Genomic DNA, 25,684 nt, shown 5'->3' on the forward strand with positions numbered 1-25,684 from the left:
TCTTTAAGTCAAAGTATATTTCTTTTTTTAAAAAAAATAAATCTTTTATTTGTTCAAGATTATTATGTTGTTCCCCCTTTTCCCCCCCATAGCTCCCCTTCACACCAATTTCCCAAAATAACGTCTCTGCCCTATATCCCCCCCCCCCCCCCCCGCCACTGTCCTCATCCACAGGTGTACACTTTTTGTTGCCAGGTCATACACATGGAAAATGTAGCTATTTCCATCCACGAAGTGTCCCTGTGTTCAGCCACACAGGGGCCGCCGCGGCCTTACAGGGGCCGTCTCGGCCTCGCAGGGGCCGTCGTAGCCTCGCAGGGGGTGCCGCATCCCACGTTGGGAGTGAAGGTGCGAGACAGAAGCTCCTCTCACTGTCTCTCCTGCTGCTCCCTTGCGTATCGCCGATGTTGGAAGTTTCTGAGAGCAGTCTGCAGGTGCTGGACATCATACTTTAACTGGTCAACACGAAGTTTGGTATTCTGTCTTTTGTTGGGCTGCTCCTTGCTGGACAAAATCTCCAGGCGTTCTTGCTGGCTGAATATCTGGTATGCTTGCTTGGATTTCGTTTTCTACTAAGTGCACAGACTGCTTGTCTGCCGTCTCCCGGCGTCCCATGTGAGACTGGACCTGGTGGACCTGTTTGTGTGTTCGCTGGTACAGCGGTTCCATGTTGCTGGCCCAGCCGGGTCTAGTTCCGGCTTCCTCCGAACCTGATTCTGCTTCTTCTTCTTTTTTTTTTTTTTTAAATATATTTTATTGATTTTTTACAGAGAGGAAGGGAGAGAGATAGAGAGTTAGAAACATCGATGAGAGAGAAACATCGATCAGCTGCCTCCTGCACAGTCCCTACTGGGGATGTGCCCGCAACCAAGGTAGGTGCCCTTGACCGGAATCGAAACTGGGACCCTTCAGTCCACAGGCCGACGCTCTATCCACTGAGCCAAACCGGTTTCGGCTGATTCTGCTTCTTGAGTGTGTCCCTTATGGGTGCGAGGAGTTGAAATCTGCAGTTTGTTGGGTTAAGCTGCAAAAGCGCAGGTGGTTCCTTTTGTGCCACTGGCACAGCTTGGGCGGTGATGTAAATTGAGTAGGACGGGGTCTCAGGGAATCACCAGGGCGAAGCAAACAGCAATGGCATCTCCGCAACTCCGAGTCTCCGCGTCCCTGAGTGCCGGCGAGCAGCTCCGAGAGAAAGCCACCCTCGCTTTCCGACCCGCTGCAAGGCCGTCCCGCCTCTCCCCGTAGGGGTCTGGGACCTCAGAATCCCGCCCCAAACAAGCTCAGTGGATTCAAGAGTTTGTAACCCCTTTCGATTGAAAAAAAAACTGCGCATCCAGTTGCAGCCCGCCTGGTGCGTGACTCCGTACCTCCGTTCTTGGCGCCTCTGCACATCCTACTCAGTCTCAATGCTCTTCTTTCTTTCCTTCCAGTTGTAGAACTTCCACTGGGCCAGCTTTCCCATGGTTCCGAATGATAGCTGTTTTGTCTTATAGTTGGTATTTTCAATGTTGTTGTGGGAGGCAGCACACACAGGTCTGTACCTTACGCCGCCATCTTGGTTCTCCCCAAAGTATATTTCTTAGGATTTCCATTATACAGAATTCCTATTTTAAATAACCTGTTTATTACTGAGTTCTAAATTACATTATGTTCAGGGAATTTTTAAAGGCTATCTGTGAGCAAGTATAAAGTCAATTTTTGTGAAAGATCCATGCTTTGTAAATAAACACTTATTTGCTAGAGTTCTAGATATACATCAATTAGCTCATGTTTTTAAATTGTACAGTTCAAATATTCTATTTATCATTTATAAGTAAATCAATGACTAGAGATCTGTAAATATATCCTAATTCTGTCAATTCTTTATTTCTATTTGTATTATGATGCTACATTGTTAGGTATATAAAATTAATGATGACTTTATCAACTTAGTGACTTATCCTATCTAGAGGCCCGGTACACGAAATTCCTGCACGGGTAGGGTCCCTAGGCCTGGCCGACCATCAGGGCCAATCTGTGGGGTGACTGGCGTGGTGATGGGGGGGGGGAGGGGGCCCGCTGGCACCCACCTTGGCTGCCCCCCCCCCCACACCAGTCACCTCCCTCTTCAGGGCAACCGGCAGGGCGATCAGGGTGCTCCCACTGGCACCCGCCTTGGCTGGCCTGGGGCCTGAGGCTGGGGACAGCTCCTGCGCTGAGGGTCTGCTCTCTGGTGATCAGTGTGCATCATAGCAACCTGGTTCAGCTGGTTGTTCTGCTGTTCAGTCAATTTGCATATTAGCCTTTTATTATGTAGAATAAAAGGCTAATATGCAAATTGTCCCCTCGAAGGGGAGTTCGACCTGGGGATGGGGTTGGCCAACCAACGGCTAGTGGCCCCCCACCCATTTGGCCAATTGGGGCTGGCCACGGGACCCCTATGGGTGCACATGCACCAAGCCTCTAGCTACTATATATATTCTGTAGTCTTACTCTTTTTTTTTTTTTTTTTTAATATATTTTATTGATTTTTTACAGAGAGGAAGGGAGAGAGATAGAGAGTTAGAAACATCGATGTCGATCAGCTGCCTCCTGCACATCTCCCACTGGGGATGTGCCCGCAACCCAGGTACATGCCCTCGACCGGAATCGAACCTGGGACCCTTCAGTTCGCAGGCCGACGCTCTATCCACTGAGCCAAACCGGTTTCGGCTGTAGTCTTACTCTTTATACCTGTTACTTTTTCTTTTCGATTTCCTTTAGCATACTGACATAGATCATTAAAATTTCTAATTATCTATGATGTTTCATTTTAGCTATAAAGGTGGGTTTTTAACAAATGTTTTCAGTGATTTTTTTTTTAAGAGAGAAAGGAAGGGAGAGGGAGAGACAAAAACATTGATGTGAGAGTGGCTGCCTCTTGCACACTCCCAACTGGGGGATTGAGCCTGACCTGGAATGGAACCACCCAACCAACAGAGCCACAGGGCCAGGGCTTACTCTGTATCTTTTACCAGCATACATTTGGAATTTGATCCTCATGCTCAAAATGCTAGTAGTGTCTACCAGGCATTGTGAAAATCGAGTGTTACCAACAGTCACATCTGAGGACCACTACCTTAGAAGAAGACTGACATGGGAATACCGAAAGTTTTGGAGGAAAACATAACTGTCCTTATGTAGAAGAATGAACATATGACCACACAATATAACCACCACAATAAGAATATTAAATCTACATTGACAAAATACATATACCTTGGAAACATATATTGAAGGACTGATACATAAGAACATATACAGGTGGCCTGGGCGCCGAGCGGGGGTGGCGGCAGCCCCCTTCCAGCGGGGACAGCCTGTGTGGGCGCTGAGGGGGCCGGGCCCAGCCTTGCGCGTGTTGCTGGGTAACGGGCCTGCTCCCCTCCGCGGTGTACCCCGAGAGTCGGCCTTTGAGGGGGAGGCGGCGGTGTTTTGGAGGAAATCGGAAACCCGTGCTGACCCCTGGCGACCCGTTTGGAACGCTGGGGAGCTGGGGAATCCAAACTCAGAGGCCCTACGTAGCCTGACAGGCTTATAGGCGCTCTATTAGATGAAGAAACAAGTTCTGTGGGACGAGAACAAGTAAATAAGGCCTATATACATATCAAGAGGTCTGCACCGATAGAGCTAATTTAAAGAGCAAATTGGATAAAATGAACAGACAACTCTGAAACTTTGAAAGTACTGAATGAACAGTTGCAGTCTAAAGAAGTAGAACTCCTCCAGTTAAGAACAGAGGTGGAAACTCAACAGGTGATAAGGAATTTAAATCCACCTTCATCAAACTGGGAGGTGGAAAAGTTGAGTTGTGACCTGAAGATCCATGGCTTGGAACAAGAACTAGAACCGATGAAGAAGGAATTTAACAATCTCAGAATAGAGCTACAAAAGCCAAACAAACGCATCCATCTCAGGAAGACAATCTGCAGAGCAGAGCTCTCCAAAGACTAAGCATTTCAAATGATGATATGCAAAATGTATACTGGGAGCTGAAGAGAGAAACGTCTAATTTACATCTGGGGACTCAAGTACAAGTTGAACTACTGAGAAAACTGAAAACCCCAACTGCGATCAAGAAAGCCTGCACTCCTGTAGGATTTATGGAAGACCTTGGGAAAGACAACACAAAACTGCTCTTGATGAATTTCACTGCAACATACAAAAGACACCCCCTCTCTCACCAAATGGTAAAACTCTTTGCCGTAAAGATTTTATCAGAGAAAGCAATTCTGCAATCATGGACAGATAATGAGAGACCCATTCCTCATGACTATTCAAACTTTCAGGAACACTACTCATATGACAGAAATTCTCTGGAAGATAACTCTTGGGTACTCCCAAGCCCTCCTAAATCAAGTGAAACAGCATTTAGGAAGACTAAAAATAAAACTTTACCTTTACCCATCCTGCCACACCCCCATAACTTGGATCAACGTAATCAAAACTGCCTTTATAAGAATTAATTCTGAAGAGATCTGTGATTTGGTCATGAGGTTGCTGTCCTCCAGCAAAGATACTCTTGAGAAATTATTTAATAAACTGAAAGCAGGTTTTGATTAAACTTTTGCAAAGTTCTTCAATGTACACATTTGCACATACTGTACTGTATTATATAGTTGATTTCCCAGTATACGAGAGCAACCCTCCAGCTTCACATTGTGGCTAAGAATCAGATATATACTACGAATAAATTAATAAACTTGAGGTGTTTCAAAAAGAAAAGAGAACATATACACAACATATATAGTATGATACCATTTGTATCAAGCTTAAAAACAGAAAATATTATACATATAATGGATATAGATAGATAGATACTTCTCTGGGGATATATACACAGTAAAAGTATAAAATCATTATGAGGAAGGACGACCATCATTTCAATGACAATGGCTAACTCAGGAGGAACAGGGGAGAAAGTGAAAATTCGGGAGAGCTCAAAGAAGGGTGTCAATGACATTTTTGGCATGTTACGTCATGTGGGAATGGGGACGAGAAAATATTAAGATTCAGTAAACCTGAGCAGATGTACATTTTGCTTGTAGATTTTAGACATTTCATTTTAAAAAGCACTTTAGAAATTATAATACAGCAATGCAAATAAATGAAGTATACCCAATAATATGTCTCACAAATTGTCTTACAAAAGAAGCCTAAAACAAAGAGTACACGCTGAAGGATTCTATTTATATGAAATACAAAACAGAAAAACTAATCTAGGCTGTTACAAGTCAGGACAAGGGTTGGTTGCAAGGAAAGTAGGGAAAGAACTTCTAAGATACACTTAAGAGGCATAAAGCACAAGTGACAAATCTGAAAGGAGAAACAGATAAACCCACAGAGACCATTTGACATTTTAATACTCTTGCAATTTATAGAACAAGTAGACAGAAATATCAGTAAGGATACAGCAGATCCGTACCACTGTATCAACCAACCTTAACAAAGTTAAAATAACCAAAATTATACAAAGAATGTTCTCTAAACACAATGGAAATAAACTAAAAATTGGTAACAGAACCATATCTGAAAAGTCCACAAGTATAGGGAAATTAAAACTACACACTTCTTTATAAATCACAGAACAAAGAGGAAATCACAAGAGAAAGTAGAAAATATTTTGAATTGAATGAAAATATAAATCAAAGTTTATGGGATAGTGCAAAAGTAATGCTTAAGAGGGAAGTTTATGGCATTAAATGCTTGTATTAGAAAAAAATCTCAAATCAATGATTTAAGCTTCTATCTTAAGAAATAAAAATAAAAACAGATAAAATTAGGGCAAGCAGAAAAAAAAAGAAACGTAAAAGCAAAAATCACAAAGTAAAAGCTGGGTCATTGAGGAAAAAAATTGTTTGAGGAAACTATAGAGCTGGACCAATGTCTCTAGAGATAGTTTTAATTGTCACAACTAGAAACTGCTACTGATACCTGGTGGTTAGAGATCACGGAGGCTACTAAACATCCTATGATACATAGCATACAACACATATCCACAACAATGAACTGTTTGATCTAAATATCAATATTGCCAAGCTTGACAAAACATGAGCTAGGCCTACCAAGGGGGGAAAAAAAAGACACAAATTACAAAATTGGAAATGGGAGATCAATGATAAACTTTATAAATATTAAAATAAAAAAGAAAACAAGACAAAGTAGACAAGTTCCTTAAAAGATATAATTTGTCAAATCAATCAAGAAGAAATTTATAAACAGTCCTAAATCGATTAAAAGAAATTTAAAAATAACCAAGTAGGGTTTATTATCCCAGGGATACCTAGATGATTCAACATTTGAAAATTAATATCAATTACCATTTGAATATTCTAAACAAGAAAAATTATTTAATCACCTCAGATACAACCAAGGACATTTACAAATACCCAGCATAAAAATTCTTCACAAACTGACACAGGGAACTTCCTGAAACTGATGAAGAGCATCAACAAAAAACCCACAGCTATTATACTGAAAGATTTCCTTATAAAACTGTGAACAAGGTAGGGATGTCTGCTCTCACTACTCCAATTCACCATAACACTAGATGATCGAGCCAGTACAATTAATATAAAAAAAAGAAAAGGAAAAATAACAATATCTACTAAGAAAATCCCCAAGATTTTACAAAAAGTTGCTAGAATAATAAGTGAATTTTAACTAGGTCACAAGATACAAGGTCAGCACATAAAAAAACCTATTGTAATTCTATATATTAGCAATAAACAGTTGGAAGCTGAAATGTAAAAGAACAGTACCACTTAAGGCAACACAATAAACATTAACTACTTAGATATAAATCTAACCAAGTATGTACAAGATCTCTATACTGAAAATAATGCAATGATAATGGAAATCAAGGAAGAGCTAAAATGATGATATATATGCCATGCTCATTAATTAGAGTCTATATTAACACACTGCGGATGGATCACGAGAATTCTTGTGTTTTCATATTACACAGTGTTTTACAAAGTATCATACTTTAAAAAGATATTAGTTGTAAGAACATGTAATAAATAACTATAAAATGCAATGGGTATTTAATTTTAAGGCATGCCTTTAATATTTATGCAAAACTTTTTTTTTATACTCATTCAATAGAAACTTATCTGGCCACTGGGTAAAGCTAGCAATAAAACTACTAGTCCGCATTAAGATATTCAAGCCAAGTTTGTCTATAGATTCAGAAAAATTGTCATTAAGATCCCCAAAGGACTTTTTAACCAATCAACAAGCTGATTTTTAAAATTCATATGAAAAGGAGCTAAAATAGGCAAAATAATTTTTAAAAAGAACAAATTTGAAGGACTCTCACAGTCTAACTTTAAGACTTACTATAAGTTACAGTACTTAATGTAATTTTTGCAAAAGGACAGGCACAGAGATCAATGTAAGAGAATATACTCAAGAAACAGAGAGATGTAAAGGTAATGCATTGGAAAAGGGACAATTTTTTCAACAGATGATACTGGAAAACCTGAACATCCATAGGCATTAAGTGTCAGCTCAGTATCTTGAACACTATACAAAACGCAGGTCTAACTAATCACAGACCTCAGTGTAAAGCTATAAAAACATTTATGAAATATGGAAGAAAATCTCTGTGACGTTGGGTCAGGCCAAGATTTCTTAGCTATGATACTTAAGCACAATCCATACAAGGGGAAGAACATACATTAAAATTTTTTTAAACATATTTTTATTAATTTCAAAGAGGAAGGGAGAGGGATAGAAACATCAATGATGAGAGAATATCATCAATCAGCTGCCTCCTCCCACTGGGAATTGAGCCTGCAACCTGGGCATGTGCCCTGGCTGGGAATCGAACTGTGCCTTCTTGGTTCATAGGTCAATGCTCAACCACTGAGCCATGGCAGCCAGGCAGAAAATACATACATTTGACTTCAAATTAAACTATTTGCAAATCACACCACAAAGAACTTTTACTCAGAATATACAAAAAATTGTCAATTCAATTATTGGGGAAAAGATGCAAACTATATCTCAGCTTGCTAGGTAAAAAACTAGTTGTCAAGCTCTCATCTTCTTCAATTGCACTTAAGATATCATTTCATATAATCTTTTACCCTCTCAAAATATCTGATTTCCAACCCTTTCCTCCTCTCCCCCTTCACTTGCTTTAATAGCTCTAAACACCGAAGAGCAGGGGCTTGGGTTTCACTGGCTCTGCTTTAAAAACATCATGGCTTTCTGTTCCATAAGAGAGGAGGGGACCGCAGAGGGCCCAGCCCAGGGGGTGACTTTGGTTAAGTCCCTGGTCTTGCTGCATAGATGAGGCTGGAGTACGAGAAGACACCGAGGCACAGCTGCGAGGTTCCTGGCTGGTCCGACCCAAACCGGACAGTGTGCTACCTCGTTCCACCACCAGGAAGCGACTGTTCCATCTGGCTTTTCTTCCTTTGGGGTTGCTGCTGCAGATGGAGGTGCACGTCGTGGGCGGTCTCCCCGGCACCACCATAGCACTTAAGGAGCTGCGCTCGACCTTCTGTGCCTCCTGGATAAGACGGTGCCTGGGATAGCCGCGGTACGGGAAGGCCACGTCACCGCTGGTCAGCAGCCCCAAGGGGCAGAAATCATTGGCGAGGCGCTCGAGGTGCACGTCTTGGGTCCGCTCGCACAGGTAGTCGCTGAGCACCTTGTGCTTGCACCATGTTGGTGCGTGTGGAAGGGCCGCAGCGCCAGCAGCCCCGTGCATCGGGCCCCGACAGGTTGCTGAGGATGCGGCGGAACACACCCAGAGCGCTCTCCATGCCGAAGGTGTTGGCATCTGAGATGAGAATCACCTCGAAGCAGGCTCCCTACTGGGCCACAAACTGCAGCATGTCGCCCATGCCCGGGGAGAGGGGGAGGGCTTAATAGACGGCACGCAGGTCCCGCAGTTGCACGCCCTGCTCACCCAGGTACTCGAAGACCCGCTGCATGTACTCATAGAAGCTCTCCCGGTAGGTGGCGCACAGGCCCTCCAGCAGCCTCTGGACCGGCGTGGCGCGCACTATCAAGTCGCCGCTGTTTTTGTCCACGACAGTCTCGTCAAAATCGAAGGTCAGGAGGAAGCGCGCAGCGTGCCCCGCACCGCCATCCCGCTGTCCAATTCCCCGGAAGGACCGTGTCAGCGGGTGGAGTTTGGGCCAGAGTCCGAAGCAAGCGAGCAGCAGAAGCAATGGAGCTTGGGGAGGTAGGAGCCTCCCACGCCAGACCCCGACATGCCCTAGACGGGCATCAGAGGCCAGCAACGGAAAACACCCAGTCATGGTTGGTACACCACCCCGAGCACTACCTGTAGGGACTGTTGGTCTCCAGCCCTCATCCAGAGCTCCTGTAGGGCAGTTTTGTGCAGAATGATCAAATCATTCTGTGTCGTCCAAAAGAGTTCCTCAAATAAAAGGGGCACAGGATTCTCTGAGCTTCTCCATCAGGGTGCGGAGCGGCGGCTGCAGAAGTCTGTCCCGGCTGAGTCTGAAGTGCAGAGTGGAGAGAGGGGCTCGCGGAGGTATTCGGGCGCAATATGAAGCCTGGGTGCTTACGGGAATTGGAGGGGACGAGGTATCTTACCCTCCCTCGGATTTCGGGGCTCCGGCTCATGAGTGCCTCCGGTCTGGAGGGGCCGTGGATGATGTGCGTCTGGGCCATCCCCTCCACCTGCCTTCCATCCCCTTGCCCGGGCCACCACGCGTCCCCTTTACATGCCCGGGAGCCAGAGCTGGAGGCGCTGGCTCTGCAGCTGCTGCAGCGCCCGAGTCCCCGCAGTCTGCGCACGTCACAAGCGGCTGTCCCTGACTTCCAACTCTTAACTATTCAGTCATCATCACTCCCAATTTCAAAAGGGGACAGAAAAAAGCTTCTATAATCATGGAAGACATAATGGAAATGTTAAAAAGGCAGTAATGCCCAGCCAGAGTGGCTCAGTGGTTGAGCGATGAGGATTCCCGGTCAGGACATATATCTGGGTTGCGGGCTTGATTCCCAGTATGCGGCATGTGGGAGGCGGCCAATCAATGATTCTCTCTCATTGATGTTTCTGTCTCTCTTTCCCTCTCCCTTCCTCTCTGAAATCAATTTTTTTAAAAATATATTTTATTGATTTTTTACAGAGAGGAAGGGAGAGGGATAGTTAGAAACATCGATCAGCTGCCTCCTGCACACTCCCCACTGGGGATGTGCCCGCAACCAAGGTACATGCCCTTGACCGGAATCGAACCCGGGACCCGTGAGTCCGCAGGCCGATGCTCTATCCACTGAGTCAAACCAGTTAGGGCAAAATCAATTTTTTTTAAATGGCAATATCAAAAACAAAAATAAACCTATTTTAAAAATTAATCATAAAAAAGTGAATATTAAACAATATTAAATGTATGCAAATGTTATTAGGGTACCAACAACTGCTTAAAGGCTAAATATTTTCCAAAATTTTAACTTTTTAATTAAAAATCCTCAAAATTATCTCAACCTTTCAACTATGCAATTCCAAATGTCACACAAAATGTTCAAAACTGACAGATAAAATTCACTATGAAATGGTTTAATATATATATCAGTTATTCATTCACATGATTACAAACCAGAATAAATTTATTCATAATATTTTTATGTTACAGAACTGATAAAGGCTTTTCTTTTTTTTTTTAATATAGTTTTATTGATTTTAGAGGGGAAGGAGGAAGGAGAGATAGAAACATCCATGATGAGAGAGAATCATGGATCGGCTGCCTCCTGCTAGTCCCCCACTGGGGATCGAGCCCACAACCTGGGCATGTGCCCTTGACCAGAATCGAACCTGGGACCTTTCAGTTCACAGGCCGATGCTCTATTCATTGAGGCAAAATGGCTAGGGCAAGGCTTATCTTCTTAAATGAACTAAACCTATTAAGCAAATGCATATTAAAAACAAAATGAGGTTTCATAAGACACTCACTAAAATGGCTAAAAAGAACAAGACTGACTGTATAAGTGTTGACAAAGATGTGGAGCAACTAGAACTCCCATACCCTGGGGAAGGAAATGTTAATACTATATGCTCTGTGTAAAGTAGTTTGGCAATTTCTTAAAAAGTTGAATACCTACCATATGTCCCAGCTATTCCATTTTTAGAAATCTACTCAAGAGAAATGAAGGCATATTCCACACAAAAATTTACACACAAAAATCAATAGCAGCTTTATTTTTTAATAGCCCCAAACTGGAAATCAACCAAATGTCAATAAATAGAAAGGGATAAACAAATAGAAAGGGATAAACAAATTGCCGTATAGCCATACAATGGAATAACACTCAATAATAAAATGGAATTAGCTAGTGATATATGCAACATCATGGATGAATTTCAAAACAATTATGTGGGATGAAGGAATTCACAGCACCCTACCATAAGAAATAGTACATACTTGATGATGATTCCATTTATATAAATTTCTTAAAAATGGAAACTAATTTAAAGTAATAGAAAACAGAGCAATGATTGGTTAGAGAGAGCAGTGAATGACAATGGGACACAAGGAAACTTGGAGGTTAGGGACATTTCATTATCTTGATTGCAGTGAAGATAGCATGATAAGCATATATGAAAAAACTAATCAGATTTCACTCTTTAAATGTTTTGATGTACCTTATGCATCTATAAAAATTAAACTTATTATTAAATCTAGAAAATATTCTTCTAAACTAAAATCCATTGATGCATAAAAAAGAACTCCATTGTGAAATTATAACCTTTAATTTCTTCCTCATAATTGAGCAAAAGGTAACAAAATAAAAAACAGCTAAAATTTATTTGTCTTACCTTTTATAGATTTCTAAGATAATGATAGTTATTTTTATTGCACAAATAGAACCATTAAAGTTTCAGAAGACCATTTATGCCTTAAATAATGTTAGAAACTGGAGTTGAATTCTAAATTGTGCCACTTTTGTTCTTTTAAGAATATTAGCCCTGGCCAGTGTGCTCAATGGTTAGAGCATCAGCCAGTGCACCAAAGGGTTGCAGGTTGGCTCCTTGCTCCCAGTCCAGGCATGTGTGGGAGGCAACCAGTCAATGTGTCTCTCTCACATAGATGTTTCTCTCTCTCTCTCCCCACTTTCCTCCCTCCCTTCCACTCTCTCTGAAAAGCAATAAGAAAAAATATCCTCGCCCTAACCGGTTTGGCTCAGTGGACAGAGCGTCAGCCTGCGGACTCAAGGGTCCCAGGTTCGATTCCGGTCAAGGGCATGTACCTTGGTTGCGGGCACATCCCCAGTAGGGGGTATGCAGGAGGCACCTAATCGATGTTTCTCTCTCATCGATGTTCCTAACTCTCTATCCCTCTCCCTTCTTCTCTGTAAAAAATCAATAAAATATTAAAAATATCCTCAGGTGAGGATTAACAACAACAACTATATATATATATATATATAACAACAACAACTATATATATATATAAATTTAATGGCTACTTTACATTTCCTCTGTAATTGTTTAAGTTTATTATATTGTCCTGTTTTTAAAATCTGTTTTATTCTAGTGCTAAATAACAAGTATACATGCCAATCAAGGAACAATAAATAAAAAGCATTTCAAGAACTCAGGCAACTGATAAATTTAAATTTTCACCACTAATAACTTTTGGAAAGAAAAATTATTAGATAGTATTACCTTGAATGTTATATTGATAGTAATCGGGATCTTCTGATTCTTCCTTTACTGTCACAGCTGCCATTTCCAAAGAAATACCTGTAAAAGCAAATAAAATTACACAATTATACTTCAGGGCACTCAGCTAAATGGTGCAGGGAAATCTATTCTGCCCTCCTAATAATGCGTATAACACATATATAATTTAAAGACTTTGAAAGGACAAAAGTATGCTAGGTAGCAGGAGAGGTGGGGGAGAGGTATGAATCACCTAAAACCCAACCAACCTAGACAAAGTTTTAGCCACTATTAATATTCTGGGATCATTTACTGCCAGATTTTTTCTCTGACAGTGCTTACCTTTGGATTTAAAGAACATTAATCAAACTCTATATTCATTCACTATTAAAAATACTTTACCAGCCACTGGAAATTACTCATAAACATTAGTTTTAAAAACTCAATGTTTCAGAGTAAAGATAGCATAACTTTTACCCATATTATAATGAGATACACTAATGTTTTTTTCCTCCTAAAAAATCCCTTTGTTAACAGGTACAAAGCACACTTTTCTGCATAATCCTTTGCCCACAATCAGGACAGATAATTTGAAGTGGACCTTTGTAGCCAGTTGTAAACGAGTGCATAGTATACAATTCCACGCATAAAAAGGTCAGAATTAGAGAAAAGAAATCTTTGTGATTAAAACTCAAGTAATGTCAATTATACCTCAATAAAGTTGAAGAAAAAATAAACTAAAATGCACAAAACTCTGGCTAAAAATACTCAAGCAAGTGGCTGACTTTGGGAAGAGTAATGAGAGGGGGAAGGAGAGGGACTTCTTGGGGTGTTATTAATGTTCAGTATGGTCATGGGAGTGTTAGATTACAGACGTGTGTTTACTTTTTATTTAAACTTTATATTTCAATTTAAAGTTTTTTTTGTGTTTTTTTAAAATATATTTTATTGATTTTTTACAGAGAGGAAGGGAGATTGATAGAGTTAGAAACATCAATGAGAGAAAAACATCGATCAGCTGCCTCCTGCACACCCTCTACTGGGGATGTGCCTGCAACCAAGGTACATGCCCTTGATCGGAATCGAACCTGGGACCCTTCAGTCCGTAGGCCGACGATCTAACCACTGAGCCAAACTGGTTAGGGCCAATTTAAAGTTTTAAGAAAGAAAAGGATTCTTAACAAATTCCTTAATAAATTCTTATTAAGGATGTATTCCTCATATATAAGGTAAGGCAAAAGTTTAGAGTTGTTTGTATGAAAAATAATACAATAATAATAAATAACACAAGAATAAACTATTTCAAGTACTCACAATTGTAAACCTACTTTTGCCCTGCCATGTGCTGTTCAAAAATAGGGTAAACAAGGTAAAGAAAATAATAAGTACAAAGTGGGCCTGGCCGGTGTAGCTCAGGGATTGAGCATCAACCTATGAACCAGGAGGTCACAGTTCAATTCCCAGTCAGGGCACATGCCGGAATATGGGCTTGATCCCCAGTGTGGGGTGTGCAGGAGGCAGCCAATCAATGATTCTCTCTCATCAATGATATTTCTATCTCTTTCTCCCTGCTTCCTTCCTCTCTGAAATCAAAAAAATATTTTTAAATATATTTTTATTGATATAAAATCAATAAAAATATTGATTTTATATTTTATAAAATCACCAGGGGGTGGTGCAGAACAAAGGAAGGCCCCAGCCAGCAGCCAGGAGAAGGCAGGCCCCGGCCGGCAGCCAGAAGGCCCCGATTGGCCCTGATCGCTGGCCAGGCCTAGGGACCATACCCATGCAAGAATTTCGTGCACCGGGTCTCTAGTATTGTAATAATTAGGTCTGCTGTCAGGAGGGTTCTAGACCTATTTATGGGAAGGATCACTTCATGAGGTATGTAAATGTCTAACCACTATGCTATACACCTGAACTAATACAATGTTGAATGTCAATTGTAATTGAAAAAAATGTTTAATGAAAACAAGTAAGTATCCCTTGCTAAGCAGTCTAACAGGGCTAGACTACAGGAGCTTTCAAGAAAGAAAGATTTCATCATATGATTGCACATGCGGGAGTAGATAATACTCTCAAACAGCTTTAAGAAATGAACAAGGAGAGATTAAAAATGGCGGCAGAGTAAGTGGATGTGGCACCGCTCCCAGGACCAAACTGGAATTACAAGTAAAATACAGAAAAACTTCCTAAATAATCAACAAAAGACTCACTGGAGAGAACTCTGACAACCAAGATGTGAAGTGGACACCGCATAGAGATTGGATGGGTGAAAGTACGAGAGGGCTGACCGGGCGCCCGCAGACGGCAGCTGATGTTCCAGAGAGATAGCTGTGGGGGGTTGCCACTGAGAACTCTGGATCTAATTGCCAAGCTAAGCCCCCGAGCAGAGGCACCAGAACTGAGAAGGGTACCCACATAACATACGGCTGGGAAAAGCAGGGGGGTTGCTGTCTGACAGGGAGAGATGGCTGGAAGGCACCCTCTTTAAGTGCCAGGACACAAAATTCCCTGTGAAGCCACTCACCTTGTGCTCCGGCAGAGGGAGGGCAGAGTGGACTGGAGTTGTGTGAGCAAAAGCCAGGATTGGGGGCTCTGGGGTAAGAGCTCAGAAGGCAGACACCCTGGTTTCTTGTGCAGAGGTCATCTTTCTCACACAGACATTTGCTACACAGATGGCTTTGCCTGGGGTGAAGACCGTTGACCCACCATACTGGAAAACACCTTGCCCCACGGTAAAAAAAAGTTTCTGAGGCCCAATAAGAGACTGAGAATAACAATTAGCGTCCAGGCAGAAGCAACTGCCCCACCCTGTAGAAAAAACTCAAAGTACCTCTGTGGATGATTGCCTGAGGGCAATTCAAGACAGAATCCTATCAGTTTGTAGACCAGCGGTTCTCAACCTGTGGGTCGCGACCCCTTTGTGGGTCGAATGACCCTTTCACAGGGGTCACCTTAGACCAGTGATGGCGAACCTATGACATGCGTGTCAGAGGTGACACGCAAACTCATTTTTTGGGTTGATTTTTCTTTGTTAAATGGCATTTAAATATATAAAATAAATATCAAAAATATAAATCTTTGTTTTACTATGGTTGCAAATATCAAAAAATTTCTATATGTGACACGGCACCAGAGTTAAGTTAGGGTTTTTCAAAATGCTGACACGCCAAGCTCAAAAGGTTCGCCATCACTGCCTTAGACCATCAGAAAACACATATATAATTACATATTGTTTTTGTGATTAATCACTATGCTTTAATTATGTTCAATTTGTAACAATGAAATTGGGGGTCACCACAACATGAGGAACTGTATTAAAGGGTCGCAGCATTAGGAAGGTTGAGAACCACTGCATAGACAGAGGCGATCTCTGGAGGTATTGAGTCTTTGCCTAATCTAATTAGACAGAAACAGTGTTTGACACTGTCTGCACTAGAGACTGAGAGGCATAGCAGATCTACCTAATACACAGTCACAAACCCAAACAGGCAGCCAAAATGAGGAGACATAGAAACAACACCCAAATGAAAGAACAAGAGAATTCTCCAGAAGAAGAGATAAATGAAATGGAGATAAGAAATTGATCTGTGCCCTAGCTGGTTTGACTCAGTGGAAAGAGCATGACTCAGTGGACAGAGCATTGGCCTGGGGGCTGAAGGGACCTGGGTTTGATTCTGGTCAAGGACACATGATGGGTTGCAGGCTTGAACTCCAGTAGGGGGCATGCAGGAGGCAGCCAATCAATGATTCTCTCTCATCATTGATGTTTCTATCTTTCCCTCTCCCTTTCTCTCTGAAATCAATAAAATATATTTAATAAAAAAGATTTATCGCCGAAACTGGTTTGGCTCAGTGGATAGAGCGTCGGCTTGCGGACTGAAGGGTCCCAGGTTCGATTCCGGTCAAGGGCATGTACCTGGGTTGCGGGCACATCCCCAGTGGGAGATGTGCAGGAGGCAGCTGATCGATGTTTCTCTCTCATCGATGTTTCTAGCTCTCTATCTCTCTCCCTTCCTCTCTGTAAAAAATCAATAAAATATATTTTAAAAAAAAAAAGATTTATCTAATATAAAGTTCAGAATAATGATGGTAAAGATGCTCAACAGCATGAGAAAAGATATAGTAACTATGAAAACAAATAAAGAATGGCACAGCACAAATAAAGAACACATTGGAAGGAATACACAGATTAGGGGAAGTTGAGGATCAAATCAGTAAATTAGAAGACAGCGTTGAAAAAAAATCACTCAGAGAACCAAAAAGAAAAAACAATTAAAAAACAGAAGAACATCTTAAGGGAGCTTTGGGACCTTAAACTTAACAATATTCGAATAGCAGGTGTGCCAGAAGAGGCAGAAAGAGAGAAAGAGATAGAGAATGTGTTGAAGAAATAATGGCAGAAAGCTTCCCTAACCTGTTAAAGGAAAAAGTCACACAAGTTCAGGAGGAACAGAGAACCCCAAACAAAAAGAATCCAAACAGACCCATGTCCAGACACATCATAATTAAAATGCCAACAATTAAAGACAAAGAGAGAATCTTAAAGGCAGCAAAAGAAAAGCAAACTGTTACCTACAAAGGAGCTCCCATAAGGCTGACACCTGATTACTCATCAGAAACTGTACAGGCCAGAGGGAATGGCATGAAGTACTCAAGGTAATGGAAAGCAAGGATCTGAAACCAAGATTACTGTATCCAGCAAAGCTATCATTCAAAACAGAAGGTCAAATAAAGAGTTTCCCCAAAAAAAGACTAAAGGTGTACATTACCACCAAATCAGCATTACAAGCAATGTTAAAGAGATTGCTGTAATGAGAAGAGAGAGAGAAAAACCTAGGTATACAGAATTAAAATGGCAACAAGTAAGTACCGATCAATAATCATCTTAAATGTAAATGGATTAAATGCTCCAATCAAAAGACAGCATAGCTGAACAGATACAAAAACATGACCCAACTATATGCTGTCTACAAGAGTCCCACCTCAAAACAAAAGACACACAGGATAAAAGTGAAGGGATGGAAGAAAATTTTTCATGCAAATAGATTAAAAAAAAAAAAGCTGGAGTAGCAATACTCATATCCAACAAACATACTTCAAAATAAAGGCCATGACGAGACAACAAAGGTCACTACATAATACTAAAGGGATCGATCCAACAAGAGGATATAACCCTGATAAACATATATGCACCCAACATAGGAGTACCTAAATATATATATAAAAAACTTCTAGAGGACTTTAAGGGAGAAATCGACAATACAGTCATAGTAGGATACTTTAACACCCCTCTGACTTCACTGGATAGATCTTCCAGACAAAAATTAACAAAGAAACAGTGACTCTAAAGGACACGCTGGATCAGATGAATTCAATTGACATTTATAGAACATTTCACCTCAAAGCTGCAGAATATACATTCTTTTCAAGTATGCATGGGTCATTCAAAAGATAGACCACATATTAGGACACAAAACAAATCTCTACAAGTTCAAAAGATTGAAATCATATCAAGCATCTTCTTAGATCAGAGTGGGATGAAATTAGAAATCAACTATAGTAAAAACACCCAAAAACATTTAAACACATGGAGGCTAAATAGCATGTTATTAAACAATGAATGGGTTACTAACGGGATCAAGAAAAAAAGAAATAAAAAACTTCCTGGAAACAAACGAAAATGAACACACAACAACCCAAAATCTCTGGGACACAGCAAAAGCAGTCCTGAGAGGTAAGAGAGAAACTGAAGTTATAGGCTGAAAAAATATACATGTAAATGTATGTATGTGTATGTAAACACGTACATACACAGATTCCCTAGCTTTGTCTTGTCCACTTAGAAGCAGTGACATCCCAATTGCAACAGCACATCCAGCACCAAGATACTGATTCCTTAATACCACTGTCCTCAAAAAGAAATTGGGGCTTCTTATGAAACAGATGGCTCCAGGGCTGAATTAGAGAAAGAATAAGATAAACCCTGACCACACTGTTTTCCAAGAAATTAAAAATGAAAAGTTCTATACAGCTGATGGTGATATTTTCAAATGACATAAAGATCAGGAATGGACACAGAGGACATCCTGAAATGGCTCCCAATAGCCAGAATGAGGATTATTTGCAAATCAAAATAAATAATAATGATAATGGATTGGAATGCATTGAATAAAATAGAAATATATGGCCCTGGCTGATGTGGCTCAGTTTGTTGAGAATTGTCCCGTAGCTGGTTCCATTCCTGGTCAAGGCAAATACCTGGGCTGGAGGCTTGATCCCCGCTAAGGGGTGTGTAGGTAGCAGCCAATGATGTATCACCACCAAACCAATATTACATGAAATGTTGAGGGTATTCTTTAAGAAGAGGAGGAGAAGAAAGGAGGAGGAGGGGGAGGAGAAAAGGGAGGAGAAGATCAAATATATGAACAATAAAATGGCAATAAATACATAACTATCAACAATTGTATCTAAAAATCAAACTAAACAAACAAAGAATCTAATGAACAAAAGGAACTGATGAGCCCTGACCAGTTTGGCTCAGTGGCTAGAGCGTCGACCTGTGGACTGAAGAGTCCCAGGTTCGATTCCGGTCAAGGGCATGTACCTTGGCTGCAGGGCACATCCCCAGTAGGGGGTGTGCAGGAGGCAGCTGATTGATGTTTCTCTCTCATGGATGTTTCTAAGTCTCTATCCCTCTCCCTTCCGCTCTGTAAAAAAATCAATAAAATATATTTAAAAAAAAAAAAAGGAACTGATGAATAAAAAATTGAACCAGAGGCATGGAAACATGGAACAGACTGACAAATCTCAGAGGGAAGGAGGGCAAGAGGGAAGGGGGAGGAGGGAAGGGGAGCCGAGAGAGATTAACAAAATATCTTACATGCATATATGCATTACCTATGGACACAGACAATAAAGTGGTGAAAACCTGGGGCAGGGCAGGAACCAGGTAGAGGGGGAGTATTAGGGGGGAGGGTGGGGACATCTGTAATACTCTCAACAATAATGATTTAAAAATATATATTCCTTTAATAAGGAAATACTGTAAATATCCATTTTTCTTTGCCAATCAGAGGCTAATTGTAAAATACATACAAATAGAGGCCCAGTGCACAAATCTGTGCATGGGTGGGTTCCCTCGGCTTGGCTGGTGATCAGGAACAATTAGAGGGGCTGGCCGGCCAGGGGGAGGGACCATGGGAGGTTAGCTGCCCAGGGGGAGGGACTGCGGGAGGTTGGCCAGCCAGGGGGAGGGACCGAGGGAGTTTGGCCAGCCGGGGGGAGGGACTGTGGAAGGTTGGCCACTCACGAGAGGTTGGCTGTGGGAGCTCACTGACCACCAGGGGCAGCTCCTGTGTTGAGCCTCTGCCCCCTGATGGTCAGTGCACGTCATACCAACCGGTCAACTGGTCATTCAGTCGCTTAGGCTTTCAAATATATAGACTAGAAACCTGGTGTATGAATTTGTGCACAGGTGGGGTTCAGCTGACCGGCCCTGTTGGGGACCCAATAAGCTGGGGGCAGGGGAGAGGGGGCAGGAGGGGCTGCAGGAGTTGGCCGGCCGGCCCCACCCCCAATCGGGGTGTTGAGGGCCAGACTGGCTGGGAGGGGGGGGGAGGGGGGGGCGCGATCGGGGCCCAGATCAGGCTGGTTGGCTGCCGCAGTACACGTCATAGCCACCGGTTGTTCTGCCATTCTGGTCGCTGGGCTTTTGTATATATAGATGATCTTTTAAAATTATGTATTATTTTTAAAGGATGAAATTGCTTTCATTCTGAGTTTTATCATAAAAGCAGGATAAGAAAAAATTGTAAAAATAAAATTTATAATCAAGTTAGGAAGAGCTATGTCCTCTTTAAATAAGCAAAAACACTTGTGCCCTAGAAATGGAACATTGCAAGAAAGCAAACATTAAGTAAAATTTCACAGATCACACTCATATCTGAAAGAACTTGAACAGTAAAAATCATTTTAACTATAACCCTGCCGATGTGGCTCACACACCGAAGGGTTGCAGGTTCCTGGTCAAGAGCACATACCTGGGTATCCCTACCCCGTCAGGGAGCATGCAGGATGCAACCAATCAATGTGTCTCTCTCACATCCATGCTTGTTTCTCTTTTTCTCTACACCACCCTGCCACCACCCACCCTTCTAGTCTCTAAAAATCAATGGAAAAAATATCCTTGGGTGAGAATTAACAAAAAATTTTCAAAAACATTTAAACTATATAGTAAAAGTGGGAAAAGGAAAGAAGGATTGAAAGTAAATAGTATAGCCGGAACCGGTTTGGCTCAGTGGATAGAGCGTCGGCCTGCGGACTGAAGGGTCCCAGGTTCGATTCCGGTCAAGGGCATGTACCTGGGTTGCGGGCACGTCCCCAGTGGGGAGTGTGCAGGAGGCAGCTGATCGATGTTTCTCTCTCATCGATGTTTCTAACTCTCTATCTCTCTCCCTTCCTCTCTGTAAAAAATCAATAAAACATATAAAAAAAAAAAAAAAGAAAGTAAATAGTATAATAATGATATCCTCATTTTCCCTATATTCATAGGCAACAAAACCAAACTTTAAACTACATAAAATACAATGTGGTATTGTCATAAAAATAAGTACTAGAGTTCAAGGGAATAGAAATGAAAGCAAATGTAGCTAATTGATCTTTGACAAAGCACAGGCAATCACAGAAGAAAGGAAATCGTTTCAATAAATGGTGCTGAGCCCTAGCTGGTTTGGCTCAGTTGGTAGAGTGTTGGCCTGTGGACTGAAGGGTCCCGGGTTCGATTCCGGTCAAGGGCACATGCCCAGGTTGTGGGCTCGATCCCCATTAGGGGGTGTGCAGGAGGCAGCCGATCAATGATTCTCATCATTGACGTTTCTCTCTCTCCCTCTCCCTTGCTCTCTGAAATCAATAAAAATATATTTTAAAAAATAAATGGTGCTGAGAAAACAGTATACACACACACACACACACACACACACACACACACACACGGAAAACTAGGTTGCACCAAAATTTTAAATCTTTAGGCTTCAAAGGAAACCATTAAATCAAAAAAAAAAAAAAAAAAGGCAAGAAAACAAACAATCCAATTTAAAAATAGATATGGCCTTTGGGAGATCATGATGTGTCAAAGTAGGTTCATCAATGTGCACAAATTTACCATTCCGAGGTGGGCTGCTAATACCAGGGGAGGCAGAGCATGTGTGGAGGTAGAAAGTACATGGGCTAGCGCCGGTTTGGCTCATTGGCAGGGGTCCTCAAACTATGGCCCGTGGGCCACATGCGGCCCGCCGAAAACATTTATCCGGCCCGCCGGGTGTTTTTGCCGCCGCTGCCTGTTGCTGAATTTGTTCATAGTTTTTTTTTAAACTATAGTCCAGCCCTCCAACGGTCTGAGGGACAGTGAACTGGCCCCCTGTTTAAAAAGTTTGAGGACCCCTGGGACAGAGCATCAGCCTGCAGACTGAAGGGTCCTGAGTTTGATTCCGGCCAACGGCACATGCCCAGGTTTCGAGCTCAATACCCAGTAGGGGGTGTGCAGGAGGCAGCCAATCAATGATTCTCATCATTGATGTTTCTATCTCTCTCTCCATCTCCCTTCCTCTCTGAAATCAATAAAAAATATATAAATAAAGTATGTACGAACACTCTGTACTTTCTATCCAATTTTACTGTGAAACTAAAACTACGCTAAAAATAAAATGTCTATTTAAAAGCAAAAAAAGAAAAGAAAGAAAAACCCACTAGGACAACTATAATAAAAAAGACACGCCCTAACCGGTTTGGCTCAGTGGATAGAGCATCGGCCTGCGGACTCAAGGGTCCCAGGTTCGATTCCAGTCAAGGGCATGTACCTTGGTTGCAGGCACATCCCCAGTGGGGAGTGTGCAGGAGGCAGCTGAATCGATGTTTCTCTCTCAGCAATGTTTCTAACTCTCTATCCCTCTCCCTTCCTCTCTGTAAAAAATTAATAAAATATATTAAAAAAAAAAAAAAAAGACAGAGAACAACAAGTGTTAACCAAGATATGGAGAAACTGAAACCCTCATACACTGCTGCTAAGAGCATAAAAAAATGGTGCAGCCACTTGGTAAAACAGTTTGTCAGTAGCTCAAATTAAGCATAGAATTACCATAAAACAGCAATTCATTCCTAGGTATCTACGCAAGAGAAATGAAGATATATTTCCATACAAAGACACATATGTGGATGTACACAGCAGTGGTAGTCAAAACAACCCAAAAGTGGAAACAACTCAGATGTCTACCAAACAGTCCAAGGATTCTAAAAAGGTAGTATACCCATACAATGGAATAACATTCAGGTCTGAACTACTTAAACAAACTACAACATGTTTTAAAGATGAGCCTCAAAACACGATACAGAGTAAAAGAAGCAAAATGTGCCCTAGCTGGTTTGGTTCAGTGGATAGAGCAACAGCCTGTGGACTGAAGGGTCCCAGGTTCGATTCAGGTCAAGGGCACATGCCCAGGTTGCAGGCTAGATCCCTAGTAGGGGGAGTGCAATAGGCAGCCGATGAATGATTCTCTCATCATTGATGTTTCTATCTCTCTCTCCCTCTCTGAAATCAGTAAAAATATTTTTTTAAAAAGAAGGAAAATGTAAAAAATAATGTGTTATTTGATTTCACCTGTATTAAATGTCTATAATAGGGTGGGTATAGGGAGTGACTGAAAATTGGAACTAGGTTTCTAGAAGCAGTGATGGAAATGTTCTAAAAGTAGATTGTGGTGAATATTGCAAAACTTTGTATACTTACACAACATCACTGAATTATATACTTAAGACAGGTAAATTCTGTGGCATATAAATTATATCTCAATAAAGCTATCCAACAAAACCTATATGAAATAACATTATAAACATAACATTTAAAAATAAGGAATCAAATAACAAAACAAAGATTAGACTTAAAAAGTTTCCTTGCTAAGTAGAAAATGGGTGTGCAAAGAGAAAAGGAGAATAAGAGAGTATTATATTGAGTTTTGTAAAAAGGACAATAGAATTAGCTGACATTTTACACTATTATTCCTCTATAACTGGGAAAAAAACTATTAATAAATGTCTACAAATGTGTAATTAGCAACAAATTCCTAGCTACTATTTATCAAACACGTTATCTTTTAAGGTTTTGTATCATATAACAAATAATGTCACCACTGAAATAAATTTGTCCACTTCTCATCAAAACAGTAAGTAATGAGTCAAAATATAACCTACTAAATTAAAGGATTTCTTACTTAAATTTCATAATTATTTTTAAAAGCAGTAGTACAGCTTGGTTGGTTTGGCTCACTGGATAGAGTGTCAGCCTGTGGACTGAAGGAGCCCGGGTTCAATTCCAGTCAAGGGCACATGCCTGGGTTGCAAGCTCCATCCCCAGTGGGGGGCATGCAGGAGGCAGCCAATCAATGATTCTCATCATTGATGTTTCTATCTCTCTCTCCCTCTCTCTTCTTCTCTGAAATCAATAAAAATATATTTTAAAAAATTAAAATTAAATAAAAACCTACCACTATTAAAAGAAAAAAAGAAAAGAAAAATAAAAGCACTAGTACATACCAGAATCTTCTGTGGGTTCAGTTTTCACTTTGATGGGGCCACAACTGAAAGGAAAAGGAAACCCTGATGAAGCTATAACTGGTGAGGGCCACTCACACAGCATTCAAATGCACTGGATCTCCATAAAATCACCCACCTGACCAAGCTGAAAAAAAAAGGCTCAACTTTAAAATTTACATTTTTATTTCTTGCATAAACATGACTTGTCAACTGAATTTAGTATTTTAATACCAATCGAATTTTTTTTTTGGGGGGGGGGATAATTAAAAAAATATGGAGTAGCAATTAACTTTCAAATTCCACTTTACTATAAGGCCTTACTATCACATCAGTTTCCCCCAGTTACTTCTGTCATTCAGAACTAGTAAGTCAAAAGCTGCTATTTTCACAGGATCCCCAATGATTCAACTGCATATTAAACTTTAAGATGTGTGACATGGGCCTTTTTAATATTCTAATACCTCAATAATCTAAAAACTAAAACTTGGTGAAATGTTTTACCTTCCACCTGGAGATAGCATTGACCTTTCAGCATCTGTTCCCATCACTCGACCACCTATATATACAAAAAAAAAAAAAAATTAGATTTAGGTTCTTCCAACACTTTAAATATGACTAATATTCCCAAAGGACCTACATATAGAATGCAGTGGGAAAGGGCGAGTTCACAGCTCTGGGTCATACTAGACTGAATATTGCTTTAGCTTATAGAAGTGTCCTTTGTTCTCCTTTATAAGGAAGATAATTAGGGATGACAATCATCTACCAGTTTTTATCCCCTCACCCACAGCAGCCTCCCTTTAATAAAAATAATCTTATTTTTATCAATGAATGAAACAAATACAGCAATATACTATTACTCTAATAATGAGAATAAGACTCTACTGATGTATAAAAGATAAAGATTTCTATTAAGTGTAGATCTGGCTCTGAAGAACTGAAAAACAGGGACTGCTGACAAGTACATGGTTTCTTTTAAGAGTGATGAAGATGTTCTTATTTCTATAGCAGTGATAGTTGTAAATCTTGTAAATATGCTAAAACCTAGTGAAATGGTACATTTTAACACTGAGAAACTTTAAGTTTAAAAACAAAAAAGAATGTATAGAGACTGACTTTCTTCTAATACTGATGAAAATTGTAGCCTTAATTTCTGCTAGTGAGAATATAAAAGAATATTCAAAAGATTGTCTGGCCAGATTCTTAATTAGTTTAATTGAAAAATTTCCCATCAGTGCCTAATCATCTCCAACCCTCAGCAACTTTACCACAGAGCACAATAGATGTAAGGTGTAGCAATGAAGGCAACATGGAATAAATGCTAATCATCTACACCCTCTCTAAATACAATCCACTACAAACATATTAACATAACCACTATTACTTATAGATAGGTTGGATGCGCTTGTGTCCTGTCTGTTTTTTTTTTTT

General features: G+C 40.8%; 1 protein-coding gene and 2 pseudogenes across 1 annotated transcript in view; 1 reads left to right on the forward strand and 2 right to left on the reverse strand.

Moving 5' to 3' along the window:
* Positions 1-25,684, reverse strand: part of GTF2I (general transcription factor IIi) — a 96,407-nt gene that overhangs the window by 51,379 nt on the left and 19,344 nt on the right. The window contains 3 exon segments of the mRNA XM_006088229.2: positions 12,668-12,745; positions 24,254-24,297; positions 24,755-24,809. Of these exon segments, the coding sequence (XP_006088291.1) occupies positions 12,668-12,745; positions 24,254-24,297; positions 24,755-24,809 (177 nt within the window).
* LOC102443287 lies at positions 1,132-4,492 on the forward strand (annotated as a pseudogene).
* LOC102417063 lies at positions 7,937-9,819 on the reverse strand (annotated as a pseudogene).

The sequence above is a fragment of the Myotis lucifugus genome, unplaced genomic scaffold (assembly GCF_000147115.1).
Source record: "Myotis lucifugus unplaced genomic scaffold, Myoluc2.0 scaffold_45, whole genome shotgun sequence".
NCBI lineage: Eukaryota > Metazoa > Chordata > Mammalia > Chiroptera > Vespertilionidae > Myotis > Myotis lucifugus.